The sequence below is a fragment of the Crassostrea angulata genome, chromosome 8 (assembly GCF_025612915.1).
Source record: "Crassostrea angulata isolate pt1a10 chromosome 8, ASM2561291v2, whole genome shotgun sequence".
Classification (NCBI taxonomy): Eukaryota; Metazoa; Mollusca; class Bivalvia; order Ostreida; family Ostreidae; genus Magallana; species Magallana angulata.
In genome coordinates this window covers 1,909,766-1,929,524 of record NC_069118.1, presented here as the reverse complement: position 1 = coordinate 1,929,524, position 19,759 = coordinate 1,909,766, and the positions used below count along the sequence as shown (strand labels likewise).

The 19,759-nt window shown below is 31.3% G+C and overlaps 1 protein-coding gene across 1 annotated transcript; it reads right to left on the bottom strand.

Annotated features, from left to right (window-relative positions):
• Positions 1 to 5,388: 5,388 nt before the first annotated feature.
• LOC128158535 (uncharacterized) lies at positions 5,389 to 19,533 on the bottom strand. Its single transcript, XM_052821410.1, has 17 exons — positions 18,013 to 19,533; positions 17,237 to 17,422; positions 15,829 to 16,011; positions 14,614 to 14,796; positions 13,777 to 13,968; positions 13,194 to 13,442; positions 12,619 to 12,681; positions 12,356 to 12,464; positions 12,023 to 12,266; positions 11,836 to 11,923; positions 11,493 to 11,566; positions 11,353 to 11,389; positions 10,481 to 10,581; positions 9,451 to 9,570; positions 9,015 to 9,160; positions 8,310 to 8,445; positions 5,389 to 6,455 (listed from the first exon to the last, which is right to left on the bottom strand). Exons 1-17 carry the CDS (start codon positions 18,203 to 18,205, stop codon positions 6,378 to 6,380), a joined length of 2,382 nt encoding a protein of 793 aa, XP_052677370.1. The 5' UTR covers positions 18,206 to 19,533; the 3' UTR covers positions 5,389 to 6,377.
• Between the last annotated feature and the right edge of the window lie 226 nt (positions 19,534 to 19,759).

Sequence of the window (19,759 nt, the reverse complement as noted above, 5' to 3'; positions counted from 1 at the left end):
TGGTTTCAGAGGAGTAGCGATAACGAATATTTAGTATAATAAAGGCAATTACTCTGTGATTATTAAAAAGTGTGAGTCAAGGGGCTATATTTTTAAATGTCTAAAGGTGTGCTTCTTTGTCCATGAAAAAGTTTTTTCTCTAGCATCCTAAACAAAAGAGATCTAAAACTCGTTAATTAACAGATTTCCAAATGACCTTGACCTTTGTCCTTTATGTCATTTTGTTTGGCCAAGGTAGACGCTTCCATCCCAAGTAGTCCGAAGTCTCTATGAATAGATTTAAGAACCCTTTGATTGTACTAAAGACATTGGTGAACATTCCAAAAGGTGTCCAAGTAGCGTAGTGGTCAATGCACTCGCTTCTCACCGCTGCGACCCGAGTTAGATCATCGTGATCAACAGTGGTTGTATGTGATACGATATGGCGATCAACCGTTTGGACACGTGGATTCCCCCCGGGTTCTTCGGCTTCTTCCCACACCAATGACCCCCTCGCACTAACACCCTTGCCAACGAAAGATATTAATTTAAGTTGTAGAAAGTTTTAAAGTTAAAGTTCAATTTTTAAAATTTTCCAAATCTCTTTACCTTATGGTTTCAGATGAGTAGCGATTACAAGCATTTCCTTCTCAAAGAGTAGTAACGCTGTAAGTACTGGGATTTTTTCGACACAGGGTCAATTGGTATCATAACTATTGGTATCATAACTTTTATTGAGTAATTACATATAGTTTAAATAGGTTAGATAACTCTAATAACAAAGAAGTGACTTCGAGGTAAAAAAAAAAAAAAAGGATATAAAACATAAAGAAATCAAGAGGTCTTTCACCTGAAAGGTGGAAAGACCTAATAAAGCCAAAAGGGCTTAATGATAGATTTGATCATGCCCCGACACTAATAACTACCTCATTATATTTAATGAATGATTCTTTTTTACTTATATCTATAATTTTTCAGCAATTGCACGATAAATATTTGGATATAAATAAGCAAACCCCACTTGAGCCCATATTATACGTCATTTTAATTCATTGGACTGTTTAGAACAAAATCGATACGTAGCTTTATCACAGGCAAAGACACTCAAAAAATAAATATTTGATATTCAAGATATATATAAACTGAAATATTTAATGTTTATCTTATTTTTTTAAGTTGAAATTTTAAACAAACTGCATTGTTTCATATTTAGAGGAGAGGGCAGGGATGAAAAGCCAGACTTAAATGGATAATATATGCATGTACGTGGCCTTACTCCTGTTTGTTGCAGCTGACTGAAAATATTTTTTTTCATTGTATTTATTCATCAGTGAATGAGTATTTTGTGTCTTTCTCCTCTCTCTAAATTTGGTTCTTTAGGTCAATTTTCAAAATTTATTTCTATTACTGTTTCAAATAAGAAGTTCAGATAAAAGACAATCTGGAGGGGTAGGGGGTCTCATTAAATTTCCCAATTTTAAGCATACATCATTTATCCATACATACGTAGAATACAATAATCTGTTCATTAATCGTTAATGTTTACAAAATAATGTCTACGGTTTACAACCATTCTGTCGTGGTATAAAAAGTATGAAATTAAAACACACTAGATTATGCATTATTATCCATTTGCATGCAGTTGTCAGATTCGAAGTATCTGCCCGATGGCCCTACACTTTCCGCCGTGGTGTCAATTAGTCAACTTGTTTCTGGGCACCCAGTTCTGGAAAGATCTTTCCATTAATACTAAATTCGCATTAATTGTTCCAATTTATTCATTTTTTGTATTAATCGAATTCCGATTTAAGGTATCTGCCCGCGATGCATAATGAATTTGTCCTACACTTTTTGTAAATTAGTAAACCCGTGTTCTTGGTTACCTCGTTCTGGAAAGTTCTATTCTATTCTCTCACCAGAGGTCGTGTTTCGCAAGTGAGTGAGTATAACAAGAGGCCCAATGAGCCCACATCGATCACCTAAGCTACACTGGCTTTATATGGGCGTTCAATAAAATAAACGGCAATTTAAAAAGTTCACTGTGATGTGAAGTTGGTTTGTCACGTGATCAAATCCTGTGAAGCGCAAAGGGCTTCTCAGTAGATTTGATCACGTACCAACCAACTTCATATCCCTTAGAACTTTTTAACATTGCTGTTTATTACTTATATTTATGTTTGAAAAAAGACAAATCGTTCAGAACTGTTAAAATTACCGAAATTTTAAGTTATTTAATAATCCAAGTGACAAGTGATAAGCGCGTGCTATGATCATTGTGACGTCATTAAAAAGTTCATACAGAATTGAACATTTTTGCTATTTTATAGGTTCATATTAGGAAAAATATTTGCAATTTTAAATATACAGAATTGAACGTTTTCGCTTTTCTATAGGTTCATATTAGGAAAAATATTTGCAATTGTAAATATAGGATATTGTGAAATATGGCCCCCCGGCAGACTAACCAAAAATGAATATACGAATTTTACACTTATTTTTGCATATACTTAATCTTTGACATATTTTCCTTTATGGAATACCATTTTAACCGAAAATAAAATCATATGCAATATAAATAACTAAATTTGCATTTGGTGTTCACGGTTAACTTTAAGTTCCCTTTATTTTAGCCCCCCCCCCCACAACACTTTATAAAACGATTAAAATACATGAGAGCATTAAGGTACATTTTCTCCCCCTACTGCTTACTAAACTCTGTCCCATAATAAATACCTTTGTGCTCAAACTATTTTCATCCAATAATATGATAAATGTCCAGATTATCTGTTTTAAAACGCCCCCTCTACCACTTTAGGTTTCAATACACATCCCAAAATAAAAAGTCTACAGGGATTTTGCATTGCATCACCCATTAATTAGCCCGAATGATAACGTTGAAAAATTGCGCGAGGTATCCCGGGTACTTCCGAATGGAGAAAAGATGTAAACATTCCCCATTATACATCTCCGTAAGAAATTTGTTTTCGTCCCTGTAATTTTTTATGAGAGAAAAGGGATAATTTGTCAATGAAGATATTTTCGATATTTTCCATTTCATCAATTACAACTGTACTTCTTTCACAGGTATGTGTATTTTTATTAAAAATCATTAACAAGTGATGGAAGCAATAACTTGGGACAGACTATAGTAATTGTATTTTATTTTAAAAAATATTAAATGTGAAAGAAGAAAAGTGTACCTCAGTGCACCAGAATGAATGCGCTCAATTCCTCAAATTAAAAACATTGAAAAATTAAATATGCCTTCTCCATTATAAACGATTGGCGTTTACCAGACATGAATTCATTTCGTATGACGTTTCATATCCTTACTCACTTGATTGATGAATAAACTTAACTGAAAAATGTTGTCAAATATGTTAAAGAGTTATAATTCAAATTTGTGTATTGGCAGGCATGTCTCTCTAATGTAACAAGGCCCAATCAAATGTCCACAAACAAAGATGATTTTCCGTTGCAATAATTTTATAAGAACACCGATAATGCTTTTATCCTCATAATAATAATGTGCCAGGACTATAGAAACTGTTTAAAAGACGTCGTTTCTATTTACTTGTGTTTCAAAAGCTATCAAAAATTTGTGTACATTTTATGCAATTCATCATTGAAGAAGGGGCACCTGAAAATAGTTTCAGCATATCATCCTTTTAGTAAGACATTTCTATTAATCAGCCAAAATATTTTATTTGGCGGCAGCCACTTATTATCTGGCGGCCGCCACATAATTTTTAAGCGGCCGGCACATAATTATTTGGCGGCCGCCAGATAAAACCTGGCTTCCTGATGCGCGCGCATGTTTTAATGGGAGCTTTTTAGGGAGTTGTGGATACACTCTAATTTATTAGTTTTATTAATTATTTCTGAAACTTGACATTTCTACAATTATGAAGAACAGTCCCGGTCGGAATTTAGCAAAATTATGACAAAGTATCAGGCAATTGCAAAAAGCCGAATTTTAGCATACTACATGTAAATTGAAACAACTAATTCAAACTCATAATTTTTGGAACATAAAACGTGAACAATTACAAATTCAAACTTTCAAGACCCCGCCTTTCAGTACTCTCAGTACTTTGATTTACCCAGAGAGACTGTGGCCGATCACGGTCTTTTTATTGTACTGCCTTTCATGTGATTTGGAATAAGAGTTTAACAACACAGTCAGTTAAATAGTTTCATTTTTATGGCCACGAATGCTAGTACACACTTATCCTAGTTTATCCTTATAAAGTCATAGATGGGTCTGCTCACGTGATAATATTGCCTGTACTAGCTGTCGTGGTCAATAAAGCTGACTTAAATCTGCGTTGGTAAATTATTATACCAAAATTAAAACATATAGAAGGCAGTGCGTTCCTTTACTTATACATGTTTACATAAAATTCCTCTCAAGTTAAGGTTTTTTAATGTTAAGATTTCCTGAACGGGTGTTTAGTTCAGTTTTAAAAGTTCAGAATCAACTCTAAAATACCATGATTACAACATACATGTATAATACAAGGCACAAAGTAATATAAAATTTATTCTAGATTCTAACAACAAAGTCTTCTGTACATTGGACTCAACCAGTTTTTCAAAATCCTAAGCTCTGCAATTGATATTTAATGTCAAGTTTCAGAAATAATTAATAAAACTAATAAATAAGAGTGTATCCACAACTCCCTAAAAAGCTCCCATTAAAACATGTGCGCGCATCAGGAAGCCAGGTTTTATCCGGCGGCCGCAAAATAATTATGTGGCAGCCGCCAGAAAATTATGTGGCGGCCGCCAAATAATTATTTGGCGGCCGCCAGATAAAATATTTTTCCTACGTGGCACCAACGGGCTTCCGTATTACTTATTCAGCATAGCTGAATTTACAATATAAATGAACTTAAGCATGACCTCAGCTTTGTGTACAAACATACAGCAGCATTGTGCGCAAAGCTCTGTGTCTTGCCTATAACTTAAAGCTTGACTCTCAAGTTAGTAAATAGAAATTTGTAAAAAATAAAAACAAGAGAAAAATGCACTAAAACAAAGACAGAAACACAATTTATTTTTCATCATATAAAAAAATAAAGACAACGGTTCAAATAAACATGCTAAACGAAAAGCAAAGCAAGCTGAAACCACCGTCACAAATGAAAATGTCAACGCATTGAAATATTTATCCTCAATTTACTTCACATAAACGGCACAACTAAATTTTGGATGTTTCAAATATACCCTTCGCACGTACACTGTTGCACAACAACCAAATTCATCTCCGTTCAACTTCAAGATGGCTGCTTCTAACATAGACTGGTTTTCGATAAATGAAATATCGAGCCCGAAGTTAAGCTGATTCCATTCTCTCTGTCTTATTATTTTCGTAAATTACTCAAATTTGAAACAGAATTAGCCCTTAATTTTTGCAATTTAAATTTTGCTTCCCATAAGGATGATTGATGCTAAACTACGTTGAATTAGACTCAGTAGTTCTTGAGAAGATTTTTAAAAATGCACCCCCTTTTTCTACAGTTTCGAGGTTTTCTTCGCTTTGAATGAAGATCGGTCTTTCATTTCTGGAATTTATATTTGCCTTCCCATAAGGATGCCCTGTGCCAAATTTGGTTGAAATTGGCCAAGCGGTTTAAGAAAAGAAGTTCAAAATGTAAAAAGTTTACAGACGGACAGACAGACGAACAGACAGACGGACGGACAGACGGACGACAGACAAAATGTGATCAAAACAGCTCACTTGAGCTTTCAGCTCAGGTGAGCTAAAAACTAAAATCGCCTACTAAAGAAACGAATTGACTCATTTTATTTATTCAACATCTTAACTTCTATGTATTCTCTAAATAGGCTCACAGTTGTTATATACAGTTAATATATTCACTCTTAACGTAATCATTTAATATGTTTTCATTGCAAGTATATATTTTGATCAAAACTATCCATGTCCACCACTTTTCTCTCATTTTTGCTATTTATATTAATCGAAAAAGAAAGTCGGTTTTTGATTAATTTCACAAAAATACCTTATCCGTTAAAATTCAATTATACCTAACGGACATGATCACACATGCGTTGATATACCAAAGTTGTAAGCGAGTACTCCTGTGCAGGCATTTTGTAGTTCATTTGCAAAATTTTACTTAGTCTATAAATATAGATCTCTCAAAATACATATTACTATGCTTTTGCAGAGGTAGCATGTGGAATTTGTCAATTCATTTGATACTGTTTCATACAACAGATGTGTTTGAATATATACTTGTGTATACATGTTCCGTTAAAATTTACATTCACATTAAAACATATTTCTTTAACTAAAATGATCAACTTTTAAAAAATCAACCCCGGTAAGACTGATGGTATTATTCATTTTCTTTTTTTTCTTCTGTTTTTTTTTACAGCAGTCCTTTAAAAATCGGAATAATATCTTTAAATCCCTCCACTAGAGCGTCATGGAGAAATCTGTATTGCTCCTGAAAATATGACAAAATCATGGTGAATTCTGTTGCTGTTTGCTGTTATTTCTTCTATGATCAAATTTGAAACAAGGAATTCTTTAACATACATGGTCTCTTTTACAGACAATAACAGTTATTTTCCTAATTTAAGGGACTAAAATTAAACTGTCCGCTATAATGTGGTTTGCTCATCGTTTAATAACATATAATTTTTTCAGCAACTACATGTTCTTGTCAGAAAAAAACCCACTACAAACACGTGTCTATAATCAACGATAAATACATGGTATATAAAACATGTTTAAAAATGAAAATTTTTGTGTTATCATTAAAATACACGTGATAAAATAATTAAGATTATACAATTTAATTCAACCGTAGTAAAAGTATTCATTGTTTGTTTTTTACATTCCGGTACGGGCTATAGATTCCTCAGTTTGAAATATTCATTATCACGTGTTATCTGTCGTAAGCTTTTTAGTATTTTATCAAGAAGTCAATACGAAAGCGGGATCGGGACATATTTAGTGAGCTATAACATTCAAAGACAAAATAAAAAAACAGAGACAAAAAATGTTTTAAGTTGAAGAAACCCAAAAGGAGTAACATTCGCGATGTACAAATGGTGGTCGATATCTTTATTGATATTGATAACATTTATTATTTCGTACGAAAAGTTATGAAGAAATAAATTATTTTGTCAACGTCATAAAAGTATATATATAAGTGTAGGAGAATTTTCATACTATCTATTAGTAATTTTGTAGACAACTCGTTGTCATGTCTTTAGTAACTGTTTCTTTTGAACGAAACAACACATCACGGAAATATTTAGTACATATAATCCATACTATGGCAATGTTTAATTTGATGTTACAAATTATTTGGTTTTGCGCTCAATTTACAGAAACATTACTTTCGACGTTTTATAGTTTATAGTTGACATAGCACATATTTTGACAGTGCGCCGTGACCTCGTTTTTGCAAGATTAGATTTAAAATAATTCTTAGAAATAAAGCAACAATTTAACATTCTGATTTCAAAACATTAAAAACTATTGTTGACTATGTCCACCAAATTTAGTGATAATATGACGTTAAGTAAAATAGCTATAGCAAAAGTCTTCGTATTTTTTATTAGTCCTCGTAAATCGTTTATAAAGATCATAAAAAAATATCAATTTCTTCTTTCATTTAAATAAACTTAGTACCCAATTAATACCATTGAATAATTTGTCACATTGGGCACAATTGTATCTTTTTTACACTTCATCATACTGACAAACCGGTTTCCAACATACAAAAATTAGCGTTAAATAAGGTATATATACCAATCAAAAAACCTTTGTCCAAACTTGGACATTTATATAACTAGCTGTCCTCATATCTATGGTATATTCGTTTTTGTTGATACAATGAGATCAGTTAAAGCCATAAATTTGCTATTTCAATCTAAATTATATTGATTTTGAAGTTTTTTCTGGGTTAAATGTAACGATTTTAATTCAAGATACCTTGGTTAAATTTCAATTTTTTACTTAATCTATAAAGTGGGTTTTTCTTTTTTGGTTTTTGTTTTTGGAGGTTATTTTATAGAAATTTGAGTTTGCATGAATTTAGGAAATATATATATATATATATATATATATATATATATATATATATATATATATATATATATATATATATATATATATATATATATATATTCTGATATGTCTTGTATGTATATTCCTATTATCATAAGCTGAGCCTTAAAAAGACAATGAAACCATAAAAAACATGTTTGCAAAGGTTTTCTATCTTTTATTCAAAAAATAATGTTTTACGTATTAATTTTTTGTATTTGAAAAATATGTCATAACTTACAAATGTCTGGATTAATTTCCCTCTTTGACGTCTGAGAGCAATAATATATCCTTTGACGTCAATTGTATGTTCAGCAGCGCCCTCTTCAAGAAGATAATCAAGGGCAATAAACGTACCAGTTTTTCCTATTCCGGCACTAAATCCAAAAAAAGAAAAAAAATTCATTTGTATTACAACGCTAATATTCTGTAGGTTTTTCCGCAAATTAACACGACACTTCAAAGTAGGGATGCATACATTTTCGAATCGAAAATTTTTTAAATCGTTTGAGCCGGGTTTTTTTAATTAAAAATGCAAATTTGATTGTAGAAAATTAATATCGGTACGATTCACATTCAAACAAAATGTTTGAATAGAATTATGTTGATTTGTTTTATAAAAAGGTTCATTAATAATAATGAATTTCAATTTCTTCGCAGCTACATACCATATGTTTTAATAAACAAAATCAAGACAAACTTTTGCTCAATATGCCTGTCGTTTATTTGTGGTAAATTATTTTGTTTAACATAGGTACATGTACTAGTTACAAATGTACACCTTAACAGGAGTAATGTGGCTTTGGTTTGTCCTTCATTGCCTTATTTTTTATAGACATAGTCAATATTAAAATATAAAAATATGACATTTGAATGTTTTTTGGGCTAGTTCCAGGTTTGTGTAGTATTTTATTAGTTAAAGATAAAAAGAACAAATTTGCAATACCTGCAGTGCACAACCATAGGTCCATCTGAAGATGTAATTTCATTTCTGACCAAATTTCTGAAGAAAATTAGTTGCCTCACATCTTGAGGAACGGAGTTGTCAGGCCAAGAAGTAAAATGGAATTGCGTTACCCTTTTTTCTTGCTTCTGTTTTTAATTGTTTACCAATAAAAATGAAATGTCATGTTATAAAACTTTCGAATGCAACAAAAAAAAAAAAAACTAATGCAATTTAAAGTGAGGATTGTCTGATTTTTTACCAATTGTTTTACTTGAGGGGTTACAAATTTGACATTTTTTGAAAACATGTCCTTTAAATAAGGTTTACAAACCATGAAACCAACAGGTATTTTTGCGAACTTTTTCTGTCGGTGGTGATGAAAAAAACATTGAAGAGCATCCACAAAAAGGATCAATTACCAAATACAGATACAGACCTGATATTGGACAACAAAATATCGCAGTGTATATTGGTCATGGACATCTTCTGTGTCCAATGTAAGGATAAAAGGACCAACTTCTAGCTCGGTGTCCGGCCAGTACTTCAGACACTTCATCTAAAACATATGTATGTTAACATTTTTTCTAAGAGCCATTCTCTGTAAGCACCAAAATTTGTAGGAAAGCGATCGTTATCAATTTTCATTAAACTTTCCAAAAATTATTCTACTGCTACCTTAATCTACTGGTGTATGTAAAGTTTTAGAATTTATAACTCTTGAGGATATATTTCTTGAACGCAAAGTCACAATGTCTGTTTGACTTCCTAGAATAAAGTTCTTTGTATAACCTGTTTATATTCCTAAGATAAGCGTTGTGTTATCTAAATTAAAGAAATTATTTGGATAAAAATATATATCATTTCAAGGAAAAACATCTAAATTCCCATTAGGGGTATTGCCCTTGCTATAATTCTTTTGTTTTGAAAAAAAAAAAAACCAGAAAACATCGTGTAAACAGCTAGCAGAAGATAACAACAATGGTCATACGGAAGAGACCAGTATGCAAAACATGCTGCATTTTTATACATTTTGATCGTATTTTTTCTTATAAACTTATTTCGACGTCGCTGTAACGGAAAGATTAAATGTCCCTGTCATTTTTTCAAGGAACAGGAAGTCTAAATGTGACCGGTCAGCAGAGGATGATTACTTCTCGATTGCATCTGATCATACTATTATTTTTTTAGAGGTCCGTGTTTGCTCTGCTCCTCTTCTGTATTTTTCCTTTTGAACTTTTGATTTGAAAACTGTTCGTTATCAAATCATCTCATTTTTGATACATACAAATCTCCATTGATTCAGCAGAGTTGCGTGTCATTGTTTTTTTTTTTATCTGTATGCTTGCAAGTTTTTTATTCATTTCAAAGAACAGAATCAAAATGATTTTAATTATAGAATAAAACTCTTCTTGAATGTAGTAAATAATATTCTCTTCTTTTGATCTTATTTTTTCTCCGTCATTTACCTTTTCTCCCTCGTAGGGATTTGTAAGCATAACTATTTTGCTGGAATCATTCTGCCAAACAATACTCCAAAAGTCCTCTAGCGTTTTTGGATTAAAAGGACCTGTATAAACAAGTGCTTGTAAATTAGCAATGTATCTTTAAAAAAAAAGTATTCTGTTTTGAGTCCATTTTCTTAAAAGGATTTTCTAACATTTCTTCTCTATAAAACACATCTCTCCTGACGTTTAAATGTTTTTATCATGCATTTATCGACATAAATTAAATCACTAAAGTGTGATTTCTGCAACCAAAACAGATTTCAACTTTCTCATGAAAGGCACTAAATATAAAATAATTTAGAGCATAAATCCTTCTTTGAACAACAATATTATGTTTTAGAATCAATTTTACCTTAATAATATGTCCATAAAATGAAATGTTAGTGAAGCATTCCACCTTATAAACAAATCATATTGACACTATTTTTTATTAAATGAAATTGTCCTTACAATTTCGGGTTGCAGATCTGCACACTACCTTTCTAAGAATTTCATATAAAACAATTTATAAAGAGAACAAATAAGACAGGGAATTAAACTGTTAATTGGTTTTTAGTATTTTAGGAGCTGCTTTTTGTATAGTTTTAGGTATTAAGTTTAGAGATTTAATGTCATGATGTTTAATAAGATTATACGCTATTAAATTTGTAGAGTCTGTAACAATTATTCTGCATCAATGACATACACATCACTTTTTTATGCACCATAAATATGAATGCCTAAAATTTTAGCTGTTTTATCGCTGGGTATGCTTTTAAAACAAAATTCACATTTTGGAAATATATCATTGTAAACAACAAATTATTTATATCCGGAAATCTAAAAACAATCACCTTGTGCTGCAATATATGTTTGTTCTTTGTCTAAACCCTACAATAGAAATAAGTTCCTTTTAGAACCTTTCTAAAAAAAAAATCAAACTAAAGACCAGTTGAATAAAACGTTTTGCTGACTAGAATTATAGAATACTAACATGTATGTAGGATGCGTTTGTGTATTTATCACACTCAATGTCATTCGTTCTGAGTTTGACACAATTATGATCATCTTTAAAAGAGAATCAAACATGGTTAAGCAGAATCAAAATTTTGAAATAACATAAAATTAAGAATAAAAGGTTTTCTTTTTTTACCTTATTTATTTTAACCCTATTTAACTTAATTAAGCTTAAATTTTAATATAGAATAAATATCTCTTGTAAGTGTAAATGTAAAAAACAAATTTCACAAGATCTTCTATAATTTCTTTAGTTGAACATTAAAAATAAATGTTTGCTGGTCATTTATTCATATTCATATTATTTATATCATATTTACACGGATAGATTCCTTTGTATCTGTTTTTGTTCCTGTTGGATCTTTTCAGTGCGTTTGAATACGATTCCAGAAATCCGTTTGGAAGATCCTAAAAAGATTTATTGAAAACGTCACAAAGAGTCGAGAACATGCGTTTTGTAGGAAAAGGAATGATTAAGCGTAAGCTAAAAATGATAACGACTCATACATTAAATTCAGTCTCCAAGGCACCACTACTTTTTTTGTTTGGCAAGTCCTCAATGAACTGGTTTATCAATACCCTCTGTGACGTCAGGTTATTGTATTCTACAGTCATAACTTCTTCATCCACGTCATGGTCGTCCTCCACAATCTCCTCCAGGTTAGACTCGTGTGTGGAGATCCTTCTCTGGAATTGTATTGCTATATCATTGTCCTCAACTTCTTCCTTTTTTGAATGTTTTTTTATCCAACTAAAACCGATGTGTCAAATGTATTATTTGTAAGGCTATTTGACATAATGCACACAATATGAAGATCTTTTATAAAAATGCTGCTTTACCTCAAAACAAATAGGTATATCGATACAGCAACCAGTATTACAAGGATGGCGATCATACAGAATAACAGGACCTGAGCAGTGTTATCAATATATTTTGTGGTCCTGGAAACTATCAGATAATCACAATTTCGGTAAATCTACATTTTTAGTTGCTTCAATTAAAAACATGTCTATTTTCTTGCATAAAATCTTAAAAATGCAATGTAAGTTACACCAAAACCAACTTTGGATTTTATAAAATTTCCAAATCAGCTAAAACATACCGTCTTTCTTTTTTGTTGATCTGTTGTAAGGTGGACTGAATGATGTCAGAGTAGTTTCTACATCTGAAAGATATTTTGATAAAAAGATAATATGAGAAAAAGAAATGTGTTTACTATAATAGTCTACAGGTAACGAACAAAAAAACTAAATAGAAAAATACGACTAAAAGTATTCATCAAATTGCAATATTTTGACTTTAGTTTAGTTTTTATTCACTTTAAACTTTTGGACTGTCACAGGGCATATATATATATATATATATATATATATATATATATATATATATATATATATATATATATATATATATAAAGAAAAATGAAAGACAACACAGAGTAAAACGTTAGCGCTTTCACTCAATCTTCAGACGTTTTTAAAATGACACAAACATGTTTTATTTTCCGGTACTCTGGGTCTTTAATTTGCTGTTTATGCACCCGGATTCTTGTTCTTAATGTAGTCCCTGCTTCGCCGATATAAAATTTGTTGCAACCATCACATATAATGGTATATATATATATAGTCGTTTATCAAACATTTTTCATAGAGGTATATCAAAATGTTCAGTACAAACTTCTAGGTGTGATATATGCTGCAATTTGATGTTCACAATGTCTTCCTCCGAAACCATTCGTACAGCTGTTGCATGTTCCTATTCTTTGATCACATATCAAATCTAGACAGTTTGTTGGACAATTCTTCTGACAATTCTCTCCAAAAAATGAGTTCTGACATTGGGAACATTTGCCTGTGATAGAGTCACAGGTTTGACATTTCTCTCGACATTTGGCACAATTTGGTCCAAAGTGATTTGAAGAACAAACTGTGAAAATATGGCTGCATTTATTATGTCTGTACAATTATTTTGGTTCCATACATCTTTAGATAATACGTAAGTTTGTTTATAATAGGATCACCGTGTAAACTATGTTACTGAAAAAATTAGGGAAAGAGGTTTGAATGATTTAGATTATACATTAATTTCCTAGACATTTATGCACCATATTGATCAATTACCCACTTTTGTACACTTTCAATGGTTCAATTACAAAACAAATCTTCACATCGAAGTGTATGAAATTTGTATGGTAATTAAATTAATTTTTAGAATTATATTTATGAACAAAAATTAGAAAATAATTGAACATATATCTCACTTATTGGGATTAATTCAAAAAGTCGCAATGAACCCTCGTCCATTTTCTTTACAACAATTGTATCTCCTCTGATTTCATTTTTACATTCCACCGATGTTTGATAATGTCTGATTCCTGGATAACTAAATACTTTACACAGTGTCGACAGATTCACCACAGTATCTCCGACGGTGATGTGCAATTCATATGTCCCTTATTAAGTAAGAAATAAAACTGAAATATGTACAATAAGAATGTATCATAGGTATCTATATTATCTTATCTATTTCTTTCTTTGAGTAATACAAAATATTTTATTTCCGTTATAAATGAATATGAAAGTTCGATTGATTTTCAATCATTGACAAAGCTCATTTTTGAATATATGAATATTATTTATGTCCTCCATTTATTTTATGCTAAAATGTTTGGACACCATTTCCATCTTGGTCCTGCAGCTTTGTTATTTTTTACTCCTTTAAAAACACTACAATTGAGCACTGAGTTGATGACAATTGTCACTTATTAATGATGAAGATAAACAACTAACTACAAATAAACTACCTTCACTACTAGGGAGATCTCAGGTAAACATAAAGAGACTTATTAAACACCTAACTTCAGAGAGGCAGCGGGATCTCCCTAAAGACTAATTAAGACATAATCATCATTTATAAATACACATTCAAAAGTTAATCATTAGCTCATAGTATAAATGTTAAATTTTAGCATTGAAAATAAAATCAGACACTTTTGAATAAATTGTGTCAAAATCTTAAAATATTCAAAAATGTAACATCTTTTTGAAAGTCTTTAAAGATTATATTATCGTGTTATAAGATTACAAGTAGTTTTTACCTCCCCTTATAGAAATAAGAAACCATTTAATCAGATATACTCCATCAAGTCTCACAAACCACGACGCATTACTTCTTTCTTCTGAATTGTAATAAGTCTCTAAGTTGTTGTCTAGAACTTTCGATGCCGTATCCATAGTGTCAGAGAAATCCAAAATCATGTTCTGGTCAATTTTGGAACTCCCTTATAGAAATATTATTTTAATATTATGACAGGTTGATAAAACTTTACAGTTAAATTAAGATATCAATAATAATAGGACGGCCACTTGAATCCTGAACAGCTGTTTCGTGGGCAGTGCACCTCCAAATTTGAAAAGAGAACCTTATCGACAATATAGCAATTCATTTAGTTTGTCTCCCATAACTGTAAAAGTACAGAAGACAATACTTTAACCCCTGACCCAGGGGCGACGAATTTTATTATTCCGGTGGAGGGCTTCATGGCTATAATTATCATTGATTTAGTTTTTGTCAAATCTATATGAGAGTAAGGAAGAAAATTGTCTAATTAAAGGACATTTTCACTAAATGGCCATACTGGCCCCTACTTAAGACCTGAAAATCTGACCCAGAGGACATAAATTTTACAATTTAAGAAAAAAAGGTGTCATGGAAATCAAATGCATTCAGTCTTTTCAAATATGTGTGTGATTTGATACGTACTTTTTGTAGGAATTCAAACATTTCTACGATATGGAATACTCGCACATACACCTAGGAAATAAACCCCTGGCCCAGGGGCTTTAAATTTCACAATTTAAGTAGAATTCTTCGTGGACAACATAAATATATATGCTTTTTTTTCTAATATATATATATATGTACATGTGAGTAGAGAAGATTTTCTAAGATTTAATGATTTTTTACTACATGGCCAAATATGTCATGCCTTAGCTTTGATACAGTTAATCTAGGGGCTTCGAATTTCACAATTTTATTAGAGAGCTTCGTGAATATTATAACCATGCATTTAGTTTTAACCCTAAGGTATAGGAGTAGAGAAGAAGAATTATGAAAATGCCGTCTATTCCGGGGTGATCGGTGACACGACGCACGACAACGGACGAGGACAAATCGCAATTGGTTACCGAATTAACCTAAAAATTTGTTTATTAGAGAAATAACATTGTTATTGACAAATGATAAATTTGCGTATTTTTATGATAAATCTTAAGAAAGGTTTAGGATAGTTGAAATGAAGCAAGCAAAATACCCATGATAAAAACTTCATAAATTTTCAAAGGTTTATTTTCTGCATTGCTGATTGTGATTCCGTCATTCAAGATGTTTACTGAGTAAGGGCATGTTATAATTTCATTTATTTTCCTTTGTTGTGAGATTGTATGACACTTGGTAGGTACAGTTCCATTCTGTGAAACATTGATATTGTAGGTACCTGCATGAAATGAAAACAAAAAGTAATTACTGTAACATAATCAACTAAGACTGAAAACAAACGACTTATTGACAAATTGTAACATATGCCATCGATCAATGATGTTTATTTTTGATAACTTGCAAACAAATTGAATATTCATATTCTCTATTAAATGTTCTATATTTTCACGTATCGCGGAAATATTTATAAATACATACATGTTTTGAGCTTCAAAAAGCAACTTAAAAAGGCACTTAAATGTGTCCATTCCCAATCTAAATTATTAGGTATGAGCCTTATTTATAGTTAAAAGTGCAAAGTCCAAATTTATCATTTTTAGATGATTTTTGTTTAAACGTCTATACCAAAAATGTTGTTATAGAGATATCTTAAGCCAAAGTTGATAGCCTAAAAGGCATACCAAAAAGTGCATGAAACCACGAATAGTTGCGTAGGGACTAAAACTATCAAGTAAAAAGAGTGGTTATGTAATATGTAAAAAAAAAGTGAAGCGTGAATTCTTTTTACAGTCACTGGTAATATATGTATTTTATGAGGTGTTTCTTAAAATGATTAAGACATTTTATAAAAAGCTGAGTCTTTTTAGATAGAGTTCACATATTTTACGAAACCCGACAATTGTTTTTATCTTAGCATCCAAGACATTTAAACGATTTAGTCTTTACTAAAGATGTAATGATATTACACACAAAATTAATGATGAGTTCAGATATAATTATATGAATTCAATTTATATAACTTCATCGTCAACAAATAACCTACATGTAGTAAATAATGTGTTTTGATATTTGTACATAACGGATTATGCTTATCATGTATATCCATGCAATTAACATAACTTTGCTGTGCCATTTAAATATGATTATCAGTACAGAAATGGATTGTTTCTTCTTGATTGGGATGATGAGATTAACAAGAATGTGTCTTAAATATCAAAATTGCATGTTTATTATGACACGTCCCATCATTAGGTTTAAGTTTAATTGACTTGCCCAAATAATGGATGTAACAAAGTTATTGTTGATTACCCTAAACCAAAATATACCGAGAGGTTTCCTTTCCAAACATATTATAGCCATAAGAAATAATAAGCAATAAAGATATCATCACAACTATTTTTAGATAATAATAAGTATGATGTAATTTTAAAGTGAAATGTATTCTAAAGAAACCTTTCAAACCTTATGAAGAGCAACATGCACACTCTTTCCAAATTACTTACCAGCTCCAATACTGAGAAAGATCCATATGATTCTTGTTTTCGTTTTTAAAGTCATGCTCCATGACTGGATTCCCCCAGAGTCGGTGAGAGAGAATGTGTCCATGTCGCCATCACAACCGAGGGAGGCAACGTTAGAGCCATTGGTGGAGGTCTGGCTGGCTCCCTGAATAACATAGGCTGTTGTGCCTAAAATTCATTTTCAGAATCAAAAACCCTGAAAGAACAGTAGTTATGACGAATAAACAGACAGAATGATAGATAGATAAGTAGATACAGTACCAATCATACCCAACCTAAAACCATAGTAAACCCCTACTAAACTCTGGGATTACTTTTTTTTTATAAAAGTTGGGTCTACACAGGGTTTACTTTGGGTTTACTCGGGGTGTACTTGGAAATTGCATTTGATCTGTACGCAGTGAAGTGTGAGGCAGACCCGTCTTTTATCCTACCATCCTACTGCCTGTAATTCCTACTCTTTGTATATTCCGAATACACAGTTAGCGTCTGTTTTCAGGGGTATACTTCTGACCGGGTTTTCTCTCTGTGTCCACTCTGGATTTACTTTCGGTTTACTCTGGGTCCACTCTAGTAAACCCGGAGTGGGGCAAGGGTAAATGAAGAAAGTAGATCCAGGATTATGTTGGGGTTAACTTTCTGTTAGGTTGGATCTGATCGGTACTTTAGATAGATAGATAGATAGATAGATAGATAGATAGATAGATAGATAGATAGATAGATAGATAGATAGATAGATAGATAGATAGATAGATTACCTTCTATTTTCGAATAAGCTATCACTAATATCACTGGTATTAAAACGAAATATTTCACCCAACAGCTGTGTGTCAGCATTTTTGTTGAGATTTCAAAGGAATAAAAATTCAAATTAATAAAACAATTACAATTAGGCACTTCCCTAAAATCCACAATAGTGTTACATCGATACCATGATAAAATACGTAACATTTCCTTTTTCCTTCCTCATTGGGTATTTACGAACAATCTTTTACACAAAAGCATGTTCAGGGACAACACAATTCTCATATTTTCAATGCAAAAAGTTAACGAGAGTGTATATATGATTTCAACCTCACTAGACTTATAAAATATTTTAGTGTTAAAAAAAACAAATGTGTCCTCAATAGTTCTCGTTTTTAATTTGTATGGGTGTATTTAGACATCCAATGAAAGTTTTACTACGTATTTATATGTATTCATTTATAAAATACTTCATTTACCATCATTACCATTAATCGGTTTTAGTGTATAATTTAGATTGATTTTAAGCAGAATAATTTCGATTTCTGAAATTAAAATTACGTAGTGTACTCTTGATCAATTAAACATGAACAACGCCATATGTACTTCCTGAAAACACGTCAAACAAATAAAACAGAAAAGAGCAGGCTCGTCACCAACATACCACGAAAAGGTCAAAGATTATGAGAATAAGTTCAATAATGACATCATCGGATAACAACAGCGTACTGATAATAACGTTTTCTTATGGGTAAATACGGGGCATTTTGCTCTTTATTTTGATTTTGACATAATCGTTAATGCTTTCAAACCAAAAAGGAGAATAAAAATCGTCCATCGCTATCAAATGGTTGTGGTGTTAAGTACCAATCATATAGCTAAACAGCTTAATCACAATCCTCTTCACAGTAATGCTACTCAAATATGATTGAATCAGTTTCAATGTATTTAATCATCTAAAACTTTCAGTGGATATTTTTCTTTACCAATACCGTATATGTTTCATTTAGATTTATTCATCTTATAAAAACAAGTAATGAATTTTAAAGTATCGTAAAAACAAAAATAACAAGTATTGCAATTCGACACTTTACACTGTTTTTGTTTTCTAGGAACCTTGATAAATAAATTAAAACTACGACAAAAACTTCCTTACTACCACCAAATCAATGATACATTTCCATTCCAAAGGCTCATACTCCACACAATTTTATATGTCCGTCTTGCCGGTTTCAATTGGCATTGTATGAAGAAAAATAAAACTAGAACAGAGCTGCATCTAAGTATATGTCTCATCTTATTTTATTTTATTGCTTATCCTAATTCCAAAATATTCAACTATTTCAAAAATATGAAATGAAGATGTTTGCATTTTTTTAAAATAAGGAATCGTGTTTTTTCTCGAAGATGTTTCTTATTGAGAGTATCAATAACGCAGCGTGCTTAACAGACAAACGTTTTGTAACAGCAGCAATTTCTGAAAATAGGAATGATATATTTATAAACCTTAAACCTTATGTTGTATGAACTGTTCAAACTATGGTCTTTTGAACTAATGAAATAAACGTATCATACAGCACGCACGTCGGTTTGATTCATGGGTGAATTTAATTATTGTAACAGATGATTGATAAAACAACAGTATTGAGTGACAAACTGCAATCTTTACTCTAAATACAAGGTCAAGCTTTTGAAACCATGTTCATGTAGAAGGTTTTACTATAAAATACAACATCTTCATCAGATCTAGAAGATAAACAG